This window comes from Cydia pomonella, chromosome 6 (genome assembly GCF_033807575.1).
Source record: "Cydia pomonella isolate Wapato2018A chromosome 6, ilCydPomo1, whole genome shotgun sequence".
NCBI classification, from domain to species: Eukaryota; Metazoa; Arthropoda; class Insecta; order Lepidoptera; family Tortricidae; genus Cydia; species Cydia pomonella.
This window is the reverse complement of record NC_084708.1, coordinates 14795786-14816888: the sequence shown is the minus strand read 5'-3', so window position 1 is coordinate 14816888 and position 21103 is coordinate 14795786. Positions and strand designations below refer to the sequence as shown.

At 40.8% G+C, this 21103-nt stretch overlaps 1 protein-coding gene and 1 long non-coding RNA gene across 3 annotated transcripts; both read right to left on the bottom strand.

Moving 5' to 3' along the window:
* Positions 1-1503: 1503 nt before the first annotated feature.
* LOC133519062 (agrin-like) lies at positions 1504-20926 on the bottom strand. Of its 2 annotated transcripts, none has more exons than XM_061852951.1 (17): positions 20306-20926; positions 14245-14390; positions 13216-13452; positions 12625-12840; positions 12022-12234; positions 11194-11406; positions 10836-10936; positions 10615-10729; positions 9597-9830; positions 8302-8467; positions 7563-7734; positions 6540-6681; positions 6091-6351; positions 5506-5652; positions 4966-5229; positions 4129-4669; positions 1504-3862 (listed from the first exon to the last, which is right to left on the bottom strand). In XM_061852951.1, exons 2-17 carry the CDS (start codon positions 14357-14359, stop codon positions 3703-3705), a joined length of 3297 nt encoding a protein of 1098 aa, XP_061708935.1. In that variant the 5' UTR covers positions 14360-14390; positions 20306-20926; the 3' UTR covers positions 1504-3702. The 2 variants fall into 2 exon arrangements, with proteins under 2 accessions (XP_061708935.1, XP_061708936.1); XM_061852952.1 differs by having other exon boundaries at positions 5089-5229; positions 20306-20916.
* Positions 17340-18452, bottom strand: LOC133519057 (uncharacterized). Its single transcript, XR_009799578.1, has 2 exons — positions 17930-18452; positions 17340-17508 (listed from the first exon to the last, which is right to left on the bottom strand). It is a non-coding gene; the product is annotated as an uncharacterized LOC133519057 (long non-coding RNA).
* Positions 20927-21103: the final 177 nt, after the last annotated feature.

The following is a 21103-nucleotide window of genomic DNA, read 5'->3' as shown; positions in this document are numbered from 1 at the left end:
GGACGATCGACGTTCGAAATGACATTGATATGTCACAGTTTTCAATTGTTTGGTTGAGTTAAATGTAATGCCCGTGTTACAACAACGGTATATGCAACATTTAGTTACTTTTTATAAAAATAAAAATGGTAAAAAAAAAAAAAAAATGTTTTTTTTTAATTAACTATGCCATTTAGTTTCCTTAAACGTACTTACCGATACCCCGAAGTTAACTAAATTCAATAAAAACACGGTGTATATAGATTGGCAGTAGGGGTAAAATCGGGTTCCCTAGTTAGTCATAGGGGTGGTAGAACTGAAAAGGTTAGGAACCACTGGTATAGGGCGTGCCCACACAAGAGGCCAACGTGTTTATAATAAATTTATTTACGTGTACTAACACATAATTTCAATGAAAGATGCTATAAAGTTTGTGGTTTTATTTTCTTATGAGGTAAGTACAGGTACGGAACCCTAAAAACAAGAATTTCGTTCTTTCACGTTCCTTCCTACTTAAATATAATGGAATTGGTCAATGGGTACGTCTTCGTTGACGTGGTTAGGCCGCGTACAGGGGGCCTACCGCGAAAACCGAAATTCGCAAATTGCGGGGATCTTTCTCTTTTACTCTTAGTAAGACGTCATTAGAGTGACAGAGAAAAAAGCCCGCAATTGACGAATTTCGATTTTCCCGGTAGCCGCCCAGGACTCCAGCGAGCAGCGGTGCGGGCGTTAATAACGGTCTTGAAGTAAACGTCCACAGAGCGCCGCATCGCAAGCATCGGACGCATCGCATACAACGGATCAGTGGACGCACTTTTGTGACACATCACAATCTTCGAGCAACACAGGGAAGGGAGACGCATGGAGATATAAAGTGGAGCACACTAACTTTTTTTGTTATAGTATGTAAATTAAACCTTATCACTGAGGCAGAAAGGTGTTCTTATCAGACTAGAGAAAACGGTCCACTTGAGATAGCAAAAGCGGTGTCTCACTCGCACATGTTGCCAATGTTAAAAACATACTATTGTGGTGGTATTTATATCAATATACTACTGAAATAAAATACCGTCTTATATTATTTTAGTGCTTTATACAGAGTGCGGTTCTCAAATCTTTTAAGTAATTTATAAACAATTATGATGACAATATTATTAACTGAACCAAGCATCGTCTTCTCCCGAAATGGAAATTTCATCAAAAAATTACGTAGGTACGTTCGGCTACTTGGAGGGTTTAACAACTGAAGTGCCCCTCCCCCGCAAAAAACGGCAGACTGAACAGAAAATTACAAACATGGCGTCTACAGTTGTTAAATCCTCTAAGTTCGGCTAAGATCGCAAAGCTTTTCTTCCCTCTTAAGGCTTCTACAGATGTAGCAAGTGCTTATACTTGTAAAATAATCGGCCATTGAATCTCTTGGCATTTCATTTGTTTCATCAAGCCTTATTTGATTAAACCCATGATGATAGTATGTAAGGAAAGTGAATAAGGAATTAAGTGGGAAATAATAATCAAACGTAAATAACAAGACACTTTATTAAAAATGTACAGTATTAGATATGTCATAGAAAATAGTGATACACTTTGATATTTTACATGAATTCATAACCTTTATCACATTTCTCATTATAAATGTAAGTAGACGTAGAATACACACTTTTAATTAGGTAAATTGAAAAAAGTCATTTAAAAGAGTGATATACGATATTAATTTATAGCTATCTTTTATTGCTTTGACAGTCATTCATTATATTTGGATTTAAATAGAAGATGATAACATTTTAAAACTCACAAATGATTGTTAGTTTTAAATATATGGGATGACATGAGATGATATGAGTCATCCCATTTTGAGCCAAATCCCAATTTGTAAAACGCTTTTGGCACCACAATTAGCTACACAACAGTTTCGGTCCCTAATTTATTATCTTTTAAAATATGTAATTTAACCAAACATTCATAATTATGTAAGTATTTAATCAGGTCATAAGTTCTGTCAAAAAAGGTTTTGACTGATAATAAAGCTATAGGCACAGATCCCTTATTATTCATATATATATATATATATATATATATATATATATATATATATATGGGTTGAAATGAAAGCTTATTTAATGCTGAATTACTTACAATATAATTTAACGTAATTTGCTGTCTCAGTTTTGCATAATTCAATGTAATATACGGATTTTTTTATAAAAAAAACATGCAAAAATATGCGACCGGTACAAGGTGATTTTGATCTCTATTTATTTATTTCCTTTTTTACATGGTTGAATCTTACATAAAACAAAAGCTAGTTCTTTTTTCTTTCTTTAGCTATATACTTAATGTATATTGAACTGCCAAAATTGCAACTGTACGTGTTTTACCAAACTTACTCGTTGAATGGCAGTAATTTGCGTGTCACTGAAAAGTACCCTAAGTTTGAAGGGTATTAGCTGAAGTACAGAGTTGTCGGAGAGCATTTAGTTGGTTATAAAATAACGTTCTTATAAAGTAGGTTCATACAAATAAACAATTGTACCTATTTTGTTAATGTGACACTGATTTTTATTCCCTTTAGTAAAGTATTATTTTTCACAATCCAGCCGCGTATTCGCGTCTAACGAGTAAACAAAGACGCGATCTAAATTTTAAACTAGTTATATTACGTTTTGATCAGTATAAAACAAGCTTGGCATGGCATGGCAAACTTTTCTTATCAGAAGCTTTGTATTACATTTTATCAGTCAAAACCTTTGTGACAGAACTTATGACCTAAGTACAGTTGACGTCGAAGATACGTTTACACTTTAGCACCTTAATCCTTTGTAATAAGGCGAAAAATTTAAACATATCTTTGACGTTGACTGTACATTCATGGACTTTAATTGTTGAGCCATTTAGATAAGCTATGAAGTGTCTAGTGTAAAATTAGCTCTAATTTACAAAAAAAGAGTAACATGCAGGATTTATCCCGTGCCGTAGCAGAAAATGCATGCAGAACTGATACATATTTCAATAATAAACGTTTTATCCCCTAAAACTAATATAGATATAAAACTTTCCCTATGTATCTTTCCTATGGTCCGTTTACATCGAACCTAGACGGGTGCAATCCTATCGTGCTTAAGGAACCACTTATATCAGGCTGTTGGTAAAGGTATTCGGTTTGGTCTTTGGAAAAAGACACGATTAATTTCTGCTACCTGCCGCACTTTTTTACACTTAGGGGGCGTCCATGAATGGTGTGAGGTGTTTTTGAGGATTTTTTACCCCTCTCCCTCTCAGATGAGATATCGTGAGATTTGCCTCGACCTCCTCATCTCACGTGAGATATTTCAACATTTGTATTAATCCATTATTTAAAAAATACAACAACATAGTTATTTTTGTTCAGAGTGGTTAGTAATTGCAGGGTAGAAAGTAGTATATTACGGGATATTTGCCAAGACCTCCTCCCCCAACCCTAAGTAATATTTATATTTTTTTAGCTTGACACCATCCCCCACTGAACACCTTACGTAATTTATAGACGTCCCCTTAACATAATATAATTCAGCTTCATGCAGCCAGGCCTTAAACCACTCTGTAACTGACCATATTAACTTCTTACCAGCCGCCTCAGATAAACGGTAGACCTTACATCTGCCTCAAAAGATACGCATACAATCATGGCACATAACGTAAGCGCGGGTGAGATCTTGTAGGTTGGTTAGCGTAAGTAGAGGACTAGAGGCACTCGATCTGCGCGAGGTTGCGCGGCGTGCAGGCGCGCAGCCCCTGCCCGCGCAGCGTGAGCCCGCGCGCCGGCGGGATGACGTCGCGCCCGCTCACGCGCAGCCGGTGCACGCAGCCCACGAACCCGGACAGCGTCGGGGCTCCGGGCAGCCTGTGTGCCAACACGAGACAGACGTGTTCAGAAAAGAGTCCAACTAATCGGCCGTTTTAGGAAGGGAACATCTCCTGACCCTTCTTTGAAAGAGAAACTTATTCCGGTTTCAAGCCCATCCTAATTCTCTGTCAATAGAAGTTAAAAAATACCTACTAAGTAATTTAAAGGAAAATAATTTAGTATTTTCGTCATTTTATCAATTATTTTACATAAACTTGAGGCGACTCTACCACAATAGTAAATATAACGTTTTATATGGTTACCTTTTTGTAATATTCTCCGGCGGCCGACCGATGTAGATGAACGGGTCGAGGTCCAGCGAAGTCATCCGGCCCGGCGTCGAGCCTCTCGCGGTCGCCTTACCCAACCGCAACATTCCATCCTTCTTGTACCGCCTAGCAGAAATCTTCGACCGCCCATCAAATCTCACTTTCCCGGCACGCAGCTCCATCGGTCCGCTGCCAGCGTTCCAACGTAACACAGCTTTGTTTTCGCCGAACCCGAGCCACAAGTTATCCCTCGGTCCGGCCGCGCTGAGGAGCGTGCCTTCGTCGCAAACTGCGGACACTTCAGCCCAGATATCAAAACGTTTCGCGGGCAGCCTCGTTCGGGCCATCATCCGCGCATAGCCGTCGAACAGGGGCATCCTGTATATTTCCTCTACGTCCTCGAACTCATCGTAAATCGAATATTCCCCAATCTCATTCGTCAATTCGTCTTCGACCTCTTCTACTACCATCGCCGGCTTCGGAACGCATCGGGACTGGACTTCATTCGTTTGCAAAGGTGCATCACTGTTCATTTCTGGAAATTTAATCAATCGATACGTCTTAAGATTAAGGTACACGGGTGCTTCTAGCGGATACTTAATGAAAGTTGTGCGTGTAATGGTAGTGGAGTTAGCTCTTTCTAACGATATCCGACCGGCGGGAGGATGTCGACGCAAGTCAGCTCGGGCTCGGGGCTGTCCGGCTTGCCGCTGTCGGTGGTGTCCGTGGACGCGTGGCCGGTGTCGGGACGCTCGGGCGCTAGCGATGCAGATGCAGATGGGGTGCGGGGGCGGAGGCGCGTGAGGGTGAGTTTGCCGGTGGAGCGACTACCTCGCCTAACGTGCGGGCCGTCGTCGGCGCAGGGGCCGAAGGCCTGCACGACGATGTCGGCTTGCGTCCTACAGGCGTGCGTGCGGAGGTGGCAAGCGGAGAGGTAGGTGCGGCCGTCGCTACCGCAGACTGAGGGCGCCTCGGCGGGGCCGCAGTCGCCGCCGCCGCACTCGCACTGCGCGAGCCCGCTGCGCACCACGCAGTACGCGCCGAAGTAGCACGCCATGTGCTCGCAGCTCGTCGCTGGCAGTTGCGTCGATTCCGCTGTACACAAAAATACGTGTCATTGCGCACAAACCCATCAAGCGCTACAGTACTTTCAAGAGGCTTGTGATATGGTAAATAGGTGCCTAAGTAGGTACTAGAAAAAAGCCAAGTAAATATTATTTGATAGCCGTGATACTGTCACCATCAAATAAATAAAGACAGCCAAAGTACCTAAGTACATTGTAACACACATTTGTCACAAATAAGAAAGGGTGTGATGCGTAATATTTATATTTATTGGCCAAGTGTATGATGTTTGTAAATGGTACTTACGATCGAAGCAGCCATTAGGTCCGAGCGCGTGTTCGTGGTTGGAGCACACGGTACATTTCTGCCCTTGGATGCCGGGCTTGCACACGCAGCGCCCCGTCATTTGTTCGCAGTCTTCGCGCACTGACCCAAACGCTGAACATCCGCAAGCTGCAAATGAAATGTTATAAAATTTAGCAAAAAATCACGTTTAACTTTTTTCGCTAATATTTCTGCGGAAACACTGCTAATAATAGCTCTGTTCTTTGTGTGAAGCCACTTTAGACATAGTAAAGTTTAGCATAGGTACTAGGATTAGATAAATAATCTTTTCAATTTAGTACTACCAATAACCTACGGTGAAATATCCTATGCCAACTCGTCTTTTCCATTCATCAAGCTAAATTAGCCTTAAGCCTCACTTCGAGACATCAAGCTGAGTGAGGACCTTTTAGCCCAATTTAATTATCTGTTCGTTTAAATATTAGTTTTTGTATTATGTTCTTTTTTGTTCGAATAAATACTTCTTATCTTATCTATCTAAAGGAGCCTTTGAACATACAATATTATCATTTTGTTTCAGAGTGTTGCAGCAAGCGAGCAACTCACGAATACAGCCCATGTGTCCGGTCCCGATCCGCGGCAGCCCCCAGTAGCCGGGCTGGCAGCGGTCGCACTTGAGGCCGCCGACGCCGGGCCGGCAGCCGCACTGGCCGGCGCCGTCGCACTGCTCCGCCACGGAGCCGAGCCGGTGGCAGCCGCACTGCGCCGGGCAGCCGCTGCCGCCGGGCCCGCGCGCCGCCGTCACCCCGTCGGCGCAGCAGCCGTGCCATGATTCTTGGCAGGTTTTTTTCTCGGGTAGAGTTTTGTCTGAACAAATAAATAGTCATTTATTAATCAAGTCGCAGCTAATGAATTCTGTTGTTAATTAAAGACTTTAAAAAAAAACATATTTTGTCGCGTCTGGTGGGACCGTTTGTTAGGTACTACATTGGATACCTAAATAAAACAAAGTAATGTCCTGTTCTAAGTCTAGTGGAAAGGGGCCTTTTAGGTACCCTTTCTGCAGCAGCGGGCTGCTTTAGTAGTGTGATGGCAATAGCTGCCGACAGGGCAGTCCTTGCGATGCGGACCGCCGCCGCAGTCCACGGGCCGCCCTTCCGCGTCCGTGACCGGCTCATCGTCGCCACATGGTCGGAACTGTAAAATCACAAAAACATTGAAATACAAGTTGACGTTTACCTATGTCTTATAACCAAGGCGCATCCAAATCTAGCGAAAGCACCGCTTTGTCGCGAGATCGGGATCAGGACCCACATTAAAAGGGGAACATGGGGAGACGCAAGATGTCCCAAAAGATATGATAAGATTAACAGGTTATCACGAGACATACTATACTACTTCTTTGATGTTGAACTTCTATTAAGTCGTTCAGTTTTCAGTATCTTTTAATACCTGTGCAGGATTCGGTGGTTTACAGGGTTCGTTCAATGAAGACGTTTATTTATAGTTGTAGAAAAATAGTTTTATTCCGAAAATGGCTTTTAAATTTTATAGATAACGAACAAGGTGTTTTTCGTACCGTATATAGAGTCGAATGAGACGGAATAAGATGAATACGGAGAGGGGCATTATAGGAGTTATCGCCGCAGTGCCGTTAGATGTCGCTAGTAGATGTTCGAACAATACCTTAATATCTAAAAAACCGGCCAAGTGCGAGTCGGACTCACGCACCGAGGGTTCCGTACAAACCTGTAGGTATATATTATTATATGATGTAACTAAAAATTTACGGTTTTCGCATTTTTTCCTTTATCTGTGCTATTGATACTGAGTTCACGGGATGTACCCTGTATACTGTACTGTATACTTTTGATTGCGTTGGCTTAGAAGTTTGATTTTTTCACAGCTCCAAGGGACAGTAGACCTGAGTATTTGATATAAATTCCAGCTTGATACCTCCACGGGTTCCTGAGAAAAAGGGTCTTGATAGACAGACAGACGGACGAACGGACGGCAAACATACAAATATATTTCCTTTCGAGGTACGGAACACTAAAAATCACTAATTATTAGTGTACCTCTAGCCCGCGACACAGCGCCAGCGGCCGCAGGCGCAGCTCCTCCTGCCGGCGGCACGACTCTAACTTCATGTGGCACAGCGTGGGGTACAAGCGCAGGTCGGACGCGCACACAGGCGCCGACGTCGCCGCCGCGGCCGCCGCAGCCGCGCAGTCGAATAGACACGCGCATCTGCCAACCATTACAACAACTTTATATGCTTTATAATATAAAAGCAAAGAGAATTTGAAATAGAGGAGGATTGTCAAAGTAAATTTACTGTCATCTTTAGTCACATGATTAAAACTTTTAAAACGCGTTCTAAAAGTTTTAATCATGTGTCTAAAGATGACAGTAAATTTACTGTGGCTACAAAGTTTTCTTTGACAATCCACCTCTATTTCAAATTCTCTTTGATAAAAGCAAGAGATGCAGCATGATATATGTTATAAATTATATCGGCAGGAGAGTCGAGGTGAATGATTTTACAAACAAGGCTATTTAGAATACTAATCACTCACGGTGGTAAATTAATTAATGAGTGGATGTGACTTAAGTCTAGTATTTTATTGTATTATGTAAAATATCATGAACAACACTACTTTAAAATCTTTGTGTCTTTAAATGTTGCGATTGTAGTGTGCGTGAGAACGTGACATCAACTCTGGTGCCGATACCTAGAACATATAGGGAAGCGAAAACATGTCCCAATGCAAAAAAGTATCGACACTTGGCACTCTAATACTAATATATCCATACCTTGGTTGTCCATTGGAGTCAACCGCGCAAGTAGCTTCATACGCGCATTGGACGCGAGCGCACACCGCCGTGCCGGTTGGTTCACTGGAGTTTTCGTTCTCTCCTCTCTCTCTTTCGTTTGAGATATCGTTTGCCATCTCCGTGATTTTAGCGCTTTTGTTTACACCTGTAAATGGAGGACATATTATTATTTTTAGGAATATTACGCCAGAGATGCCCTTCTATGGCGCATTTAATTCACTGTTTGGCCTTAAGGCCATCTCGAATATTATAGATTACATCAAAGCTTAGCCTGTGACTCTTCTGAAAATTGGCAAGGCCAAAAAGCGCGCTTATACTGAATATTAACAATATAGGCGCCGGTGGAGCACCTCTAGGAAAGTGAGCGGTGATCCGAATATCAAGCTCTGTCTTATTTGGCTAAACTTTAGTTACGAGTACAGAGTAGGAGCAAAGAGAATTTGAAATAAAGGTGGATTGTCAAAGAATACTTTGTAGCCACAGTAAATTTACTGCCATCTTTCGACACATGATTAAAACTTTTAGAACGCCATTTGACTTTGATCCTTATTCTTTTACTGATATGCGTTAAATTTGTTAAATAACAAAAAGTGGCGCCATCTAATAGATCAAATTTATATAGCGTTTATATTTAATTGCGTGTAAGTGCATGTGTTACGTGATTTACGATATAGGGTTAGCAGGGCGACCATAGGTCGTCGTAGCGTTAGTAACAAGTGAAAGAACCCGCCTAGCGGTTCGCTGGCAGTGAATGTGTTGTGCTGGCTGAAAAAAAATCATACAAGCACAAATATTAATAATGAAATATAATCATGCAGGCGTGTGGTGCAAGAGGCCCTATGCACATAAGCGTAGAGCAACGACTTGGCGGACTGCTGTAATTAGTTAGGCCGTGGAATGGACGCACGCGACTGGCAGGGCGACGAGCGGCCGCTCAAGACCGTACATATGTAAATTTGGTTGAGAAAAAAAATCTAAATTCTAGAATACCGCTGGAGCGACAGTGTACAGGCGGATCTGTGCCAACTCAAAGCCGATAACTGGCAGGAAGTGGCACAGGATCGGGACAGGTGGCGTTCTCTCGTTTTGGAGGCCAAGACCCTCTTTGGATCACTGCGTCACAATAGTTAGTTAGAATTTATTCTGTAAGTAGGGGTCAAGGGCACTTTTACAAGTCAATATAACATTTACAGTGACATCAAAAATTTCTAGCAAGATTTACCGCTCGTCGCCCCGCGGGTCGTGTGCGTCCAGTCCGCGGCCTAAGAACGTACCCGCCGTAGTGTGTTCCTCCTCCGCACACTCTCCATAGTACGCGACGCGCACCGGCGGCTCGCCGCGCATGCGCGCCTCGCACGCGGCGCGCTGCAGCGCGCACTCGTGCACGAACGTGCTGTGCGTGTTGGAGCACACGGGTTCGCGCGGCACGTCCGCGCACGGGTTGGAGCACGCGCACTGCCCGCGCGCGCACCAAGTGCCGCTTGGGCACTCCACGCCGATGCATGACTCTGGAATAGTATTGTAGCAATATATCGGCTATCAAAATGGTAAAATTATTATTATATATTTATTAGCCTAGTAAAACATTTTAAATTTCATGTTTAGTAAGTAACCTTTATTTTATTCTTTAATAATTTAATTGGTTAGTTCTTTTGTGCATTTAGGTACAAAGAATCCCATTGTTGGGTAAAGCCCCATCTCACCTCACTCTCGAGTAATTCCGTTTGTCAGTAGCCAGTTTAGTCCATGTTAATCCCGCGTAGTCATGCAGCTCGCCTCGCTATCGAGTAATACTTGGTCGTTTATGCCCTGGTATTTGTCATGGTAACATCAGTCGCCCTTAACGACCCACATCCCTAGTCGACAATATCCTCTAATCTAAAATCCTCGTTTGTAGTACGTACCTAGACTCTACCGGACTCGTTGTACAGTCAGCATCAAAAGTAGCGGATGAAACAACGCGCCAAAAGTATCTGATATACACGTTCAAAACTATATCTTTTTCAGTTTTAATTGTTTTACATATAGAATCATCCCTTTTTGTTAAGCTGTTACAAAATGGTAGATACTTTTGAAGCGTTGTTTGATCTGCTACTTTTAATGCTGACTGTACCTATGAGTGGACTTAAAAACTAGATGAAGAAAATTAATACCCAAATTAGATAATACTGCCCATGTTCGAAAAGTATGTCAAAACTATTTGGTCATCTCTTTAGTACAACGCACTAAGAGGAAACACGAGTGAGAATTTATTAAACTAGACGTAGACATACTGGGGTTGAAGTAACTCACCGCAAGAGCCCATATGTTTGACGTGGAGTCGCCGCTTTTCACGGCAAGCTACATCACGCAGCGAGCATATGCTGCTATAGGTCTTATCATCATTGCCGCACACTTCTTCAGTTTCCTGAAATAAGTGTAGCCAAATAATTGTATTTGCAGCAAATCATTGGTCTGCTTCAAATTAAATTAGGTTAGGTATTTTTAGTTCTGAATAATGACAGAATACTAACCGTTCCTTCCTCGCAGTGCTTCGGACAGACACAACTTGCTTCTGAAATTCCATCGCTTTCACATACAGCATAAAACTCGCATTTCTTGTTCTCACATCCATCTGGAAATTAAACGACATTCGTGAGTAGGCCTTTATAAAGGATTTGTCGGAAGCCAGGCTATGTTATATGTAACGAGATAAAGGTCTGGATTTTGATTCAAAAAATTAGTCTGGCCAACCATGTCTGTCAATAAAAAATGCTAGAAATTTAAAATTCCTCTAGATCATTAACCCTTCCACAGTTTTCACTTTTGTCACCTTTTTATAGCGACGGAAATGCGTAGCCAGACTACAGATTTAACAGATTATTATCTTACTGCAAGGTCCGTCGTACAGTACGGTGATATCCCTGCGGTGCCGGCACGCCTCGAGCTGCAGCTTGCAGCGGTTGCCGTAGGAGATGCCGTCGGAGCCGCAAACGGGCGCGAACTCGTTGGAGCAGCGCGGGCAGCGGCACACGCCGCGCCCGCCGGAGGCGACGCACTCGCCGCCGTGCGGGCACACGCGGCCCGCGCAGATACCGTTTGAACCTGAAGACGATAGGTCATTTATCGTTCATAGTAAAACTAAAACTGATAAAATGTATCTAACAGACAAAATGTAGCTTAAGTAAATTTATGACCATAAATTGTATGCAACTTAACCCTTATCCAAGCATAATACGATTTATTGGCCACATAAGCGCCAATAGAATTTCATCTTTAGTATTCCGATTTAGGGTTCAATTTAGATTACAGGCAAATGTGACTTATATTCAAATGAATCATTAAAACGGGATTAATTGGAACATATACCTAATTACGCAGAAAAATTTGTTGTACCTACTTAATTAGTACTGTAGCGAACAGACAAAGTCTAAATTACATCCACAAAATTTCCGCGTTGTTAGTACGATTGTGAACTAGGGTATCGATATTTGGAATTTTTGGGAATACCTTTGTACCTAGATTGGTGCGGCCAGGAAAAGGGTTAAGTAAATTTATTTCATTAGAACCACGCTGCTTCTATAGAGCAACGCCCTTATAGTATAATATTGTGATAAGCATGACATTCGGCGAGCGCAAATAGCTTTTTAGCGCATTTAATAACGCAGTTTATAAAAGGTCTCTTTCCTTCTAGAGGAAGTTTACACAGTCCTCACTCACCACAGGGCCCAGCATGGAGAACACGCAGTTCTCTCCCGAGAAGGCAGGCCGCGCGGCGCAGCTCACACTCGCTGTCATGGGTGCCGTCAGAACCGCACACGGGACGCAGCACGGGCTCACACGGCGGCGGACACGCGCAGACCGCAGCGCCGGCGCCCTCCACGCGGCACTCGGCACCGTGCCGACACTCCACTTCCGCGCATGGGTTCACTCCTGTCAGCAAAATTCCAAACTCAAAAGAATAACTAAAAGATTGTGTAGAATAGTAAAAAAGTAAGGAACATAAAAAGGCAAGGCTAGGTTCAAGTCCAGGTTTACATATAGTTTCTACTGATTTCTAGCTAAAATCAAAATAAACAATAATCCTCCCTCCAACTGCAGAAACGGTACTGGTGCTTTAGATGATAGTAGACATCGATACAGCATTTGCATTGCATCGCATTGCGTATGACGTAAAACATTAAATGATCTGACTTTTGAAGACAATTTTCAGCTGCTTCCTGCTGCGATAAAACTCACCGTATTGAACACTCGTTCAAGTTTCTTGAAGTTAGGTTGGACAGGATATAAACGAGGGTGAACGTGATAGGTATAATATCTCACCCGTACTACATTGTCCTTTGAAGATGACCCTCAATTGTTTTCTAGCGCGACAAGACTCCCTGTGCATTTGGCACTCGTTGGAGTAGGTCTTGCCGTCAGATGCACAAACAGGGGAGAACTCGAGCGGGCACGGCTCTGCGCAGCGGCAGGATGGAGCTCGGTTCTCGTCGAGTTGACACAGTTCTGGATCTGGGCAGGTCACGCCAGCGCAAGGATCTGTGTAAGAAGATATACGTTACTAATAAAGGCATCAGATACATCAGCATTTCTACGGGAGATAAAGGCGCGTTAATGTATTACCTATATTTATATTTATAATGTACACCTTTTCAACAATCAAAATTAAATCAAGTAAAAGTCAATAATAATGTCACGCGAGAACCCCTCTTAGCTGAGGTTAAAGGTCTCCTCCAAAGTAGATGGACCATTGCTATCTTTAGGTAATGTCACTTTCCTCCATAGTTGTCCAGTCGCATGGGTGATGTCGTCTTCCTATCTGAAGAAAATTCGTATCCCGGCCTAATAAGATTAAGAAGCATGCTTACTTAGTGGCCTGGTGGGGGTGTAGACAATGCTAAAGAATGTACTTACCACATTTGCCGTAATACTTGAAGGTAATGTTTGTGTTTGTTTCGCAGGCGGCCCTTCGCATCTCACATTCGCCCGGATAATCGTGGGCGTCGCTGGCGCAGAGCGGCCGCGAGCCCTCGTGGTCACCGTAGCTCGGGCACGAAGTTGGGCACTCGCAGGTGTAAGATTGGGCGTCAGCCGATGGCCGGCATTGGGCGCCTGGGCCGCACGTCACCCCAATACAGGGGTTAGTTACGTCTAGACAAAAGTGTTACGATGGACATTATGTAACAATAAAACTGTACAAAAATAAAACTATTATCAAAAGATTAGCATTTTTCTGGACTATGATAAGTACTTATAAGTAGTGAAGAAGAAAAAACTTAACCAATTAGCAGAGATCAGGCGCAAGTCTGGGTTTGTCCAGTTCGAAGTTCAAAGTATGAGCATACGAGTAAGTATATAGAGTGGATAAAAATTATGGGCCCTGGAGGAAAACTACCTTAAAACCTTAAGTTAGCTCATTTTACTTAAAAAGAAAAGAAACAAAATTGCATTTGAAGAATTCTTACAATTCGCTTGTCTAAAAATATTATTGTGTACTGATTGTACAGATATATTGTACAAAAGTCGATAGTAAGACCTAATGTTTCTTGAAGAACTTTAACTGTATCGACTAGTGGAATAAAATAGCGTCAAATTATTTTTTAGAAGTTTTTGTCGGTTCGAATCTCGGGCGAGACATGCGATTTGTTTAATGCAGTTTTGATTATTTTTAAAAATAAAATAATGTTTCGTGTTAGGTCTAAATCGCGGGTGCTTCGACTTTGGCTTGAGTAAGGCTGGTCACATGGCAGATTGATCTTTTTTATCAAACTCACCACTAGGAAGCAAATAGCAAACGCTCGCAACTAGCATCAGCTGACACAGTAGCGTCGTCCGGACGGTCACCAATCATCCATCCTGCCGTGCTGTCTCCGCACCACTGCCACCACCTCCAACGATAGTGATAGTAGATACAGACTACAATAATAACAAGACGGTACTCACCACTAGGAAACAGATAGCAACCGCTGGCGGCCACCACCAGCAGAGACAGTAGCGTCGCCCGGATGGTCACCATCCTACCGTACCGTCTTGACACCTCTTTGCCACCATCACGCATCCTCCTCTCGCATCGTTAGTAAGTGTTAGCGCTATAATAAAAATAATATTTAACAGTTGGGGCTGTTATTTACCATTTTTTAGGGTTCCGTAGTCAACTAGGAACCCTTATAGTTTCGCCATGTCCGTCTGTCTGTCTGTCTGTCTGTCCGAGGCTTTGCTCCGTGGTCGTTAGTGCTAGAAAGCTGAAATTTGGCATGGATATATAAATCAATAAAGCCGACAAAGTCGTACAATAAAATCTAAAAATTTAATTTTTTTTAGGGTACCTCCCCTACATGTAAAGTGGGGGTGAAATTTTTTTTTCGCTTCAACCCTAGAGTGTGGGATATCGTTGGAAAGGTCTTTCAAAACTAATAGGGGTTTTCAAGTAAAATTTTTTCATAAAGTGAATATATTCGGAGATAATCGCTCCGAAAGAAAAAAAAAAGTGTCCCCCCCCCCCCTCTAACTTTTGAACTATAGGTCCAAAAAATATGAAAAAAATCGTGGAAGTAGAGCTTAAGAAAGATATTAAATGAAAACTCTATAGTTTGTACTCGGACATGATCAGTGTAGCTGTTTTTGAGTTATCGCAAAAAGTTTTCCCTTCATAGTAAAAAGACTTACTTATTAGGTACTGATTATGAAAATTTGCCTATTTGTTTAACTCGCGTGAAAGGTACCGTTTCATCCCTTGGTTAACAATTTACTATACTTTAAGCTCCAGTTTAGCTTATTGTGACGGAAGAGTAACTACGGAACCCTACACTGAGCGTGGCCCGACATGCTCTTGGCCGGTTTTTATTATACTTAAATAAAGCTTGTGCGGAAAGAGAAGAGTCGTGGAATGTAAGAGATCCCATACAATCTACGACTTTTCTCTTTCCGCACAGACTCTATATAAAAATTGCAATCCCATCAAAAATATTTTCATGTAAAATGTTGCCAAAACGAGACCATAAGGCTCGTAATGTCAAAATTTATCAGATCTCTTGTAGAGCCAAGCTTCTAACTTTACAAGCCCTAACTTCAGAAACTCTATACCTTAGTCAAAATAAATGGCTTGGCCGTTTCACTACCGTCACATAGGCATTCCCCTAACGCCCTTTTCCTCCCAGTTTCCATCCTTACGGGGCGATTTTGAGATTGAAAACTATTCTATATCCTTCCCTATGATAAAAACTATCTACATACCCAATTTCAACTACATCGGTTCAGCGGTTATTGATTTCACAAACAAAATTCCACCCCCCTTTTCATCCCCTTAGGGGGGAACAATTTCAAGTTTTTTTTTTTTTGTTACTAATACTATCCTACATACCAAATTTTAGCTTTCTAGGACTTCAGGAAGTACCCTAAGGGTTTTGATGATGATCAGTGAGTGAGTGAGTCAGTGAAGAAATCGGGTTTTTTTAGATATGAATAAAATCTAAAGTATGAGAGCAATGCAATTGAATTTTTTTATGCTTAATGAAACCACTATTGACATTAGGTATATCCCGAGAATTTTGTTTATCTGGTAGGTATAATCCAAACGCAAGTTATGAGGGCTCAAAAAAACGACGAAGCGTTTCGAGAAAAGGTAGGCAGTGCCCTTGCGCTTCGCTTTGCTCGTCTTGGCGGGGGCACTACCGTGCCCCCAGATTGGCACTTTTATATTTCGAGCAAAGCGCAAAAGTAATGAAATGTTGAAATGGTACATTGGCTTACATAGGTAAGTATAAAGTTATAGGTCCTACAATTTGTATTATTTTGTCAGTTGAGCACAAGTTGGACATCATTGGTAAAACAAATTTCCCACAATTTTTGTAGACTAGCGAATCGACTTTTTGACCGACACGAATCTGCCCAGAACTCTTAAATTTCGTTGTAAAATGTTAACTTTAAAAAATAGCTTTCTGTTTCCGTTTATGATGTACCTATTCCAGGCCCCAACTAAACCTAATAAACAGAAACAAAGTATATTAGAAAACCCAATTTCTTGGTAACTCCAGAGATGAGATATTTTGAGTAACGCAAAACTAGACACTCAAAACTATCGGTCAAAAAGTTGATTAGAGCAGATAAGCTGAAAAGGATACAGGTCGAAAAACTACATCTAATCCGCAACCAGAAACTACGATTACTACATAGTTTCGCAGATTCCACTAGAATGCAGTAATAGCACCGTATACTTTCTCAATATTTCCTGGGTATAATTAGGAACTACGAATTGAATATTATGGGTAGCTTTAGTACAATTGTTTGGCTATAGTAAGATATGTTTGAATTGGGTTCAGTCGATGTTAAAGATATATTTGCACCTTACTCCTTTGTAATAAGGCAAAAAAAAAAACAAATCCTTGACGTAGTCGACTGTACATACAGTCGTCTTAAAATAACGATACGAACAAAGTACACTGAAAAAAAAACCTGGTACTGGTAACCAGAATCTGGTTAGCTGTACTATACTGTCTTGTTGTATATGTGACGACAGGACACTTTGTAAACATAACCAGACCATTCTGGTTAAATTAAGTTTGTTAACTCTATGAAGCGTATAGTAATTCATAAAGTGCAGAAATGTAATGTATACCCATGCACCCTAGTAGTGGGTATAAGACTTTTAGTAAACCCAACTAGCCGGTCTGTTGATGGTTACTAAACAATACAGTAACATATACGTTCCTATCCTGTTGTTATAACAAGGTATTTGGTATGTGTAACTGAACGATTTGTGCGGTGTACTGGTTTTATATTGTTCACGATACCAGAACGCACTGTGCTAATGGGACTTCTAAACGGGCCATATGTTCACTGCAATATGTGGCCAGCAACTATTGGTGTCCTCTTACTCACATGTTAGAAAGGGACACTAATAGTTGCCGGCCACATATTGCAGTCAAAATATGGCCCGTTTAGAAGTCCCTTCAGCACAGTGGGTTCTGGTTACGTGAACAATATATAACCAGTACACCGCACAAATCGTAGACAATTTAAAAGTAAAATAATACGAGAAATAAAATCAAACGCTTTATTATTGGTTTTCTAAATAATGATAATTATAAAGCATCTTCAAATTATTTAAAGTATATCAAGAACAGTATAAATTAAAGGGTCTAGCAGGTTAGGTTAACAAGACTGCCCCCCACGAGGGATTTGGTTATACTTTTAGAGTAGTGGCTGCACCTGAGAACAAATAAATAATTAATTTAAAACATAGTTTTTGTATTTGACTTAATAAATACGTATATATGCGTCAACCCTAATGTGCAACAACCTAGTTAGAAAAGGCAAAAGAACTGCTCAAGCTACTTGTTTTATGAATACATGAGTTATAATATCACTCTCGTCGATAAATGACATGGATAAAATGCATAGCCATCAAATGACGCCATTTTGTTACAATAAATACGTCGTCACGCGAAATATTTATGTAGGTATCAAACACAAACTAGGTAAGTACAACCACACACCACACCTCGAGTATATGGCTAAAACTATTTTACAGCGGAATTGAATACAAAGCATTCATAATTATTTATTAATAATGAATACAGGCGAGTGATGACAAACATTAATTTCGACCATAACATCAGCTTTTACTTACTTTCGAAAATTTCCGTATATTCCTCCAGGTTCCACGTTATTAGATGGTTTCTTAGGTCTTCGTCCATGTTCACAAAACAGACAAGTTTTTAAGCACACTTATACTATACACTTGTACTAGTTTACAGTTAAATTATGGACAGGATCTAAGTAAATAAAAACACCGACCGTCGCAACGAAAGACGCTGGGACAATGGCTGTTCCGTGACTTGCGCAATTCCTTTCTCCCTCCCCCGCCACCGGCGCATACACCATGGTGTTGGCACAACTGTTTGATTCGTTCAGAATACAATGCATTATAGTAGCCATAACATAATAACTTGTAACGTGTACACTCGTATCTTTATTTTTACATATCAATAGCTAGTGTTACGATGCATATATTAAACGAGACAAACGTTTAATATTTACAACACTTGCATCTTTAAATATACAACGAAATTGTAAGCAGTACTAAATTGCATTTAACTAGAATTAAACAGTGATGTTTAAAAAACAAGTTTTACACGATACAACATTTTTTGTTATTACCGTAAACTGGGGCTATTTAAGAACCATGAGGCTATTTGGTTTAAAAAAATTATAAGTTTTGAGTCCCTATATCTTTTTTCGTCGCAATGGTGGAAACGTAAATCTTGGTCTGGCAACCCTAAATCTAATGCGGAGTTGCTCAGTGGTCGCCGCGACGCCGAGCAGGTCACACGCGCGCGTAAAACAATTCGAAGGTGAGTTAGTGATTTTTTTACGAAATTTTAGACCGTCCTACTTTTGTTCAGATTTTGTTTGTATGTGGAGTAAGCTTGTTTTTACTGTACGTATCTTAAAGTACATATCCTTGAGGGTTTTTTAAGCGATGTTAGATAATTTTAGCCGTTTATTTTGACATAGAAATTGATGTTTTTTTGCGATGGGGCTATTTGAGACAGTTTTTGGGGTTATTTGGTTCCTAGTACCAAATATCCCTCTATACACATTTCTGTATAAAAGTAGGCTGACCATCTTTATTTCTTTTCAACAGGACGATGGTGCGAAGGTATAAAAGAACGTATCGTAATTGTCGTAAGGGAAAAAGTTTTTTACCTTACACGGTATATACTCAAGATGATTTGGAAATTATTTTGTTACGAAAGTAATTGAATAAAATTTGATTCTGGAGTAAAAAGTTTGTGATTTTTTTTGTCTCACCTTTTTATGTATTTATGGTCACACTGCTTTTAATACCTTAAGGAGTTCATCCTTTAGTGTCTTAAATAGCGCCTGTAAGGTTTTAAACCCCACAAGCTTCAAAATTTACTTAAAACCAATACACAACCTGTCGATTTCCATAAAGCCCCAACCACGAGGTTATTTGGGACACCTCTTTAAAAAATCATAACTCGGTCTGTGCCAACAAATCAGACATGTGTTGTATTATAAAAGGATGCAACAGTGTGCGTTTTATCCACTTAAAATATAACAAGTACCATAAAGATATAAAATAGGGGAGTTATTAATGTTTTTGTTCAAAAATCGTACCAAATAGCACCCTTTTACGGTACTACCGGATTTTAGTAGGTATAACTATATTTTTAACTACTATACGTTCTGGTAGTATTGTAGAAAAATATTTTTTTCGGTGTACTCGTATATCTACACTAGCTTAAATCTTAATATATGGGCAATAAGGCCGTATATGTTAACGCCGAAGGTGGAAATAATTTTGCCACCATGTGACACATAGAAGTACTGCGTTTCACATCACCTATTTCGAAATTATTATATTGCAATAGTAGTACCGCTCGTGCTAATATTGATACCCGAGCAAGAGAAAGATTCCAAAAATACAACTTTCTCATTGGTTTTTAAACTATCTAAGCCCTTAGCCAGTTGTTGTGATGAAAAATATTATTCTAAAAAATAGTATGCAAATAAGAAAAAAAAAGTCTAGAACAGAAAAATTTCACTTTGATCCCACCTAGCAGGGTAGAAAAAGCCAAAAAGTGAGGTAAAAAAATATATGTCAGCAGCCGTGTAGCAATAAACCCGCTGCTATTTAGATAATAACTACTCAATAGGTAGTCGTAGTCGATAACAATTATCACTGCAATAAATTCTACATAAGATATCGATTCTTATTAGGTATATGACGAATTTATTAGGTACCTAATTATTATTTAGGTCAGAACTGCATTATAAAATAGCTACGATATTAAAATAGCACTAACTCTGTCAATCGATGACGCGTTGTTTTTGTTAGCAGCAATTCAATTAACGGCGGAACAACCTATAAATAATCTATGATGACCACTCTAGTAAAACTAGGATGCACTAGGTATCGTAGACAGCACATATATTTGTAACGTAGACAGTACATTGAAAGTTATAAGTAAATAATTACCTGCTCGCAGTGTAGACCGGTCGGAACCGCAGTGTCAATATCTTTGGCTGAAAGACGAGGTGCGACTGGGGCCACGACTGAATGAACTGTAGACATGCGCAGTGGAGATGATCCTTCATAATACATAGAACTGCATATAAGCGCTACCTGCTCCTGCATTAAAGGCATCGGTTATTGGAACTGTACTCTTCCTCGATGTGCTTAGGGTTTTGATTATTATCATTGAGTGTCAGGGGTTAGACATAGCTGGTACTTTTTTTCGACCTGTGATCATTTATCTGCCGGCGCACGCTATATACCGCGGGCCAAGAGCATAATACGCCAGTCATCGCCTCCCGGCTGGTGCTTACTCAGATGATAAATTAGATGCTGTTTGAAATTTAAAAAAAAAACCGTCAGTAGGTTGTATCGCGGTGGAAAGAACGTCAGCTGTTAATGAACATGTAAAAAAACGTGCCTTACCACTTTATGTCGTCCATGAGGGTTCATCGTACATAGCCGTTAACCATTATACGAATTTTCACCCGGGAGGCGCTTAGTCATGGAAATCTGTCCTGGCTCGCGGTCTACAACGAGCGTAGCCGATTACGCCGTTAATCAGCTTTGTAGCGAAAAGCGCCTACGAACAGTACGAACAGAGAACCTAGTGTGTCGCAGGCAGTAATTGTGTTAACCGAATAAAATTTACCTAGTGTCCGAGTTCTAAAAATCCTCACATAAGTATGAAAATTTCTATTATAGGTTAAATTTAACCTTTATTGCACAATACAAAAAAGTACAAATGGCGGACTTAATGCC

Bases quoted from the DNA above. Each gene is read 5' to 3' on its own strand.
- LOC133519062 (XM_061852951.1), bottom strand. From the start codon at position 14,359: ATGCGTGATGGTGGCAAAGAGGTGTCAAGACGGTACGGTAGGATGGTG. The intron at 11,407-12,021 runs GTGAGTGAGGAC...TATCGTCTTCAG, and splicing joins TCTCCATGCTGGGCCCTGTG to GTTCAAACGGTATCTGCGCG. The intron at 10,730-10,835 runs GTTAGTATTCTG...CACTTATTTCAG, and splicing joins AGCACTGCGAGGAAGGAACG to GAAACTGAAGAAGTGTGCGG.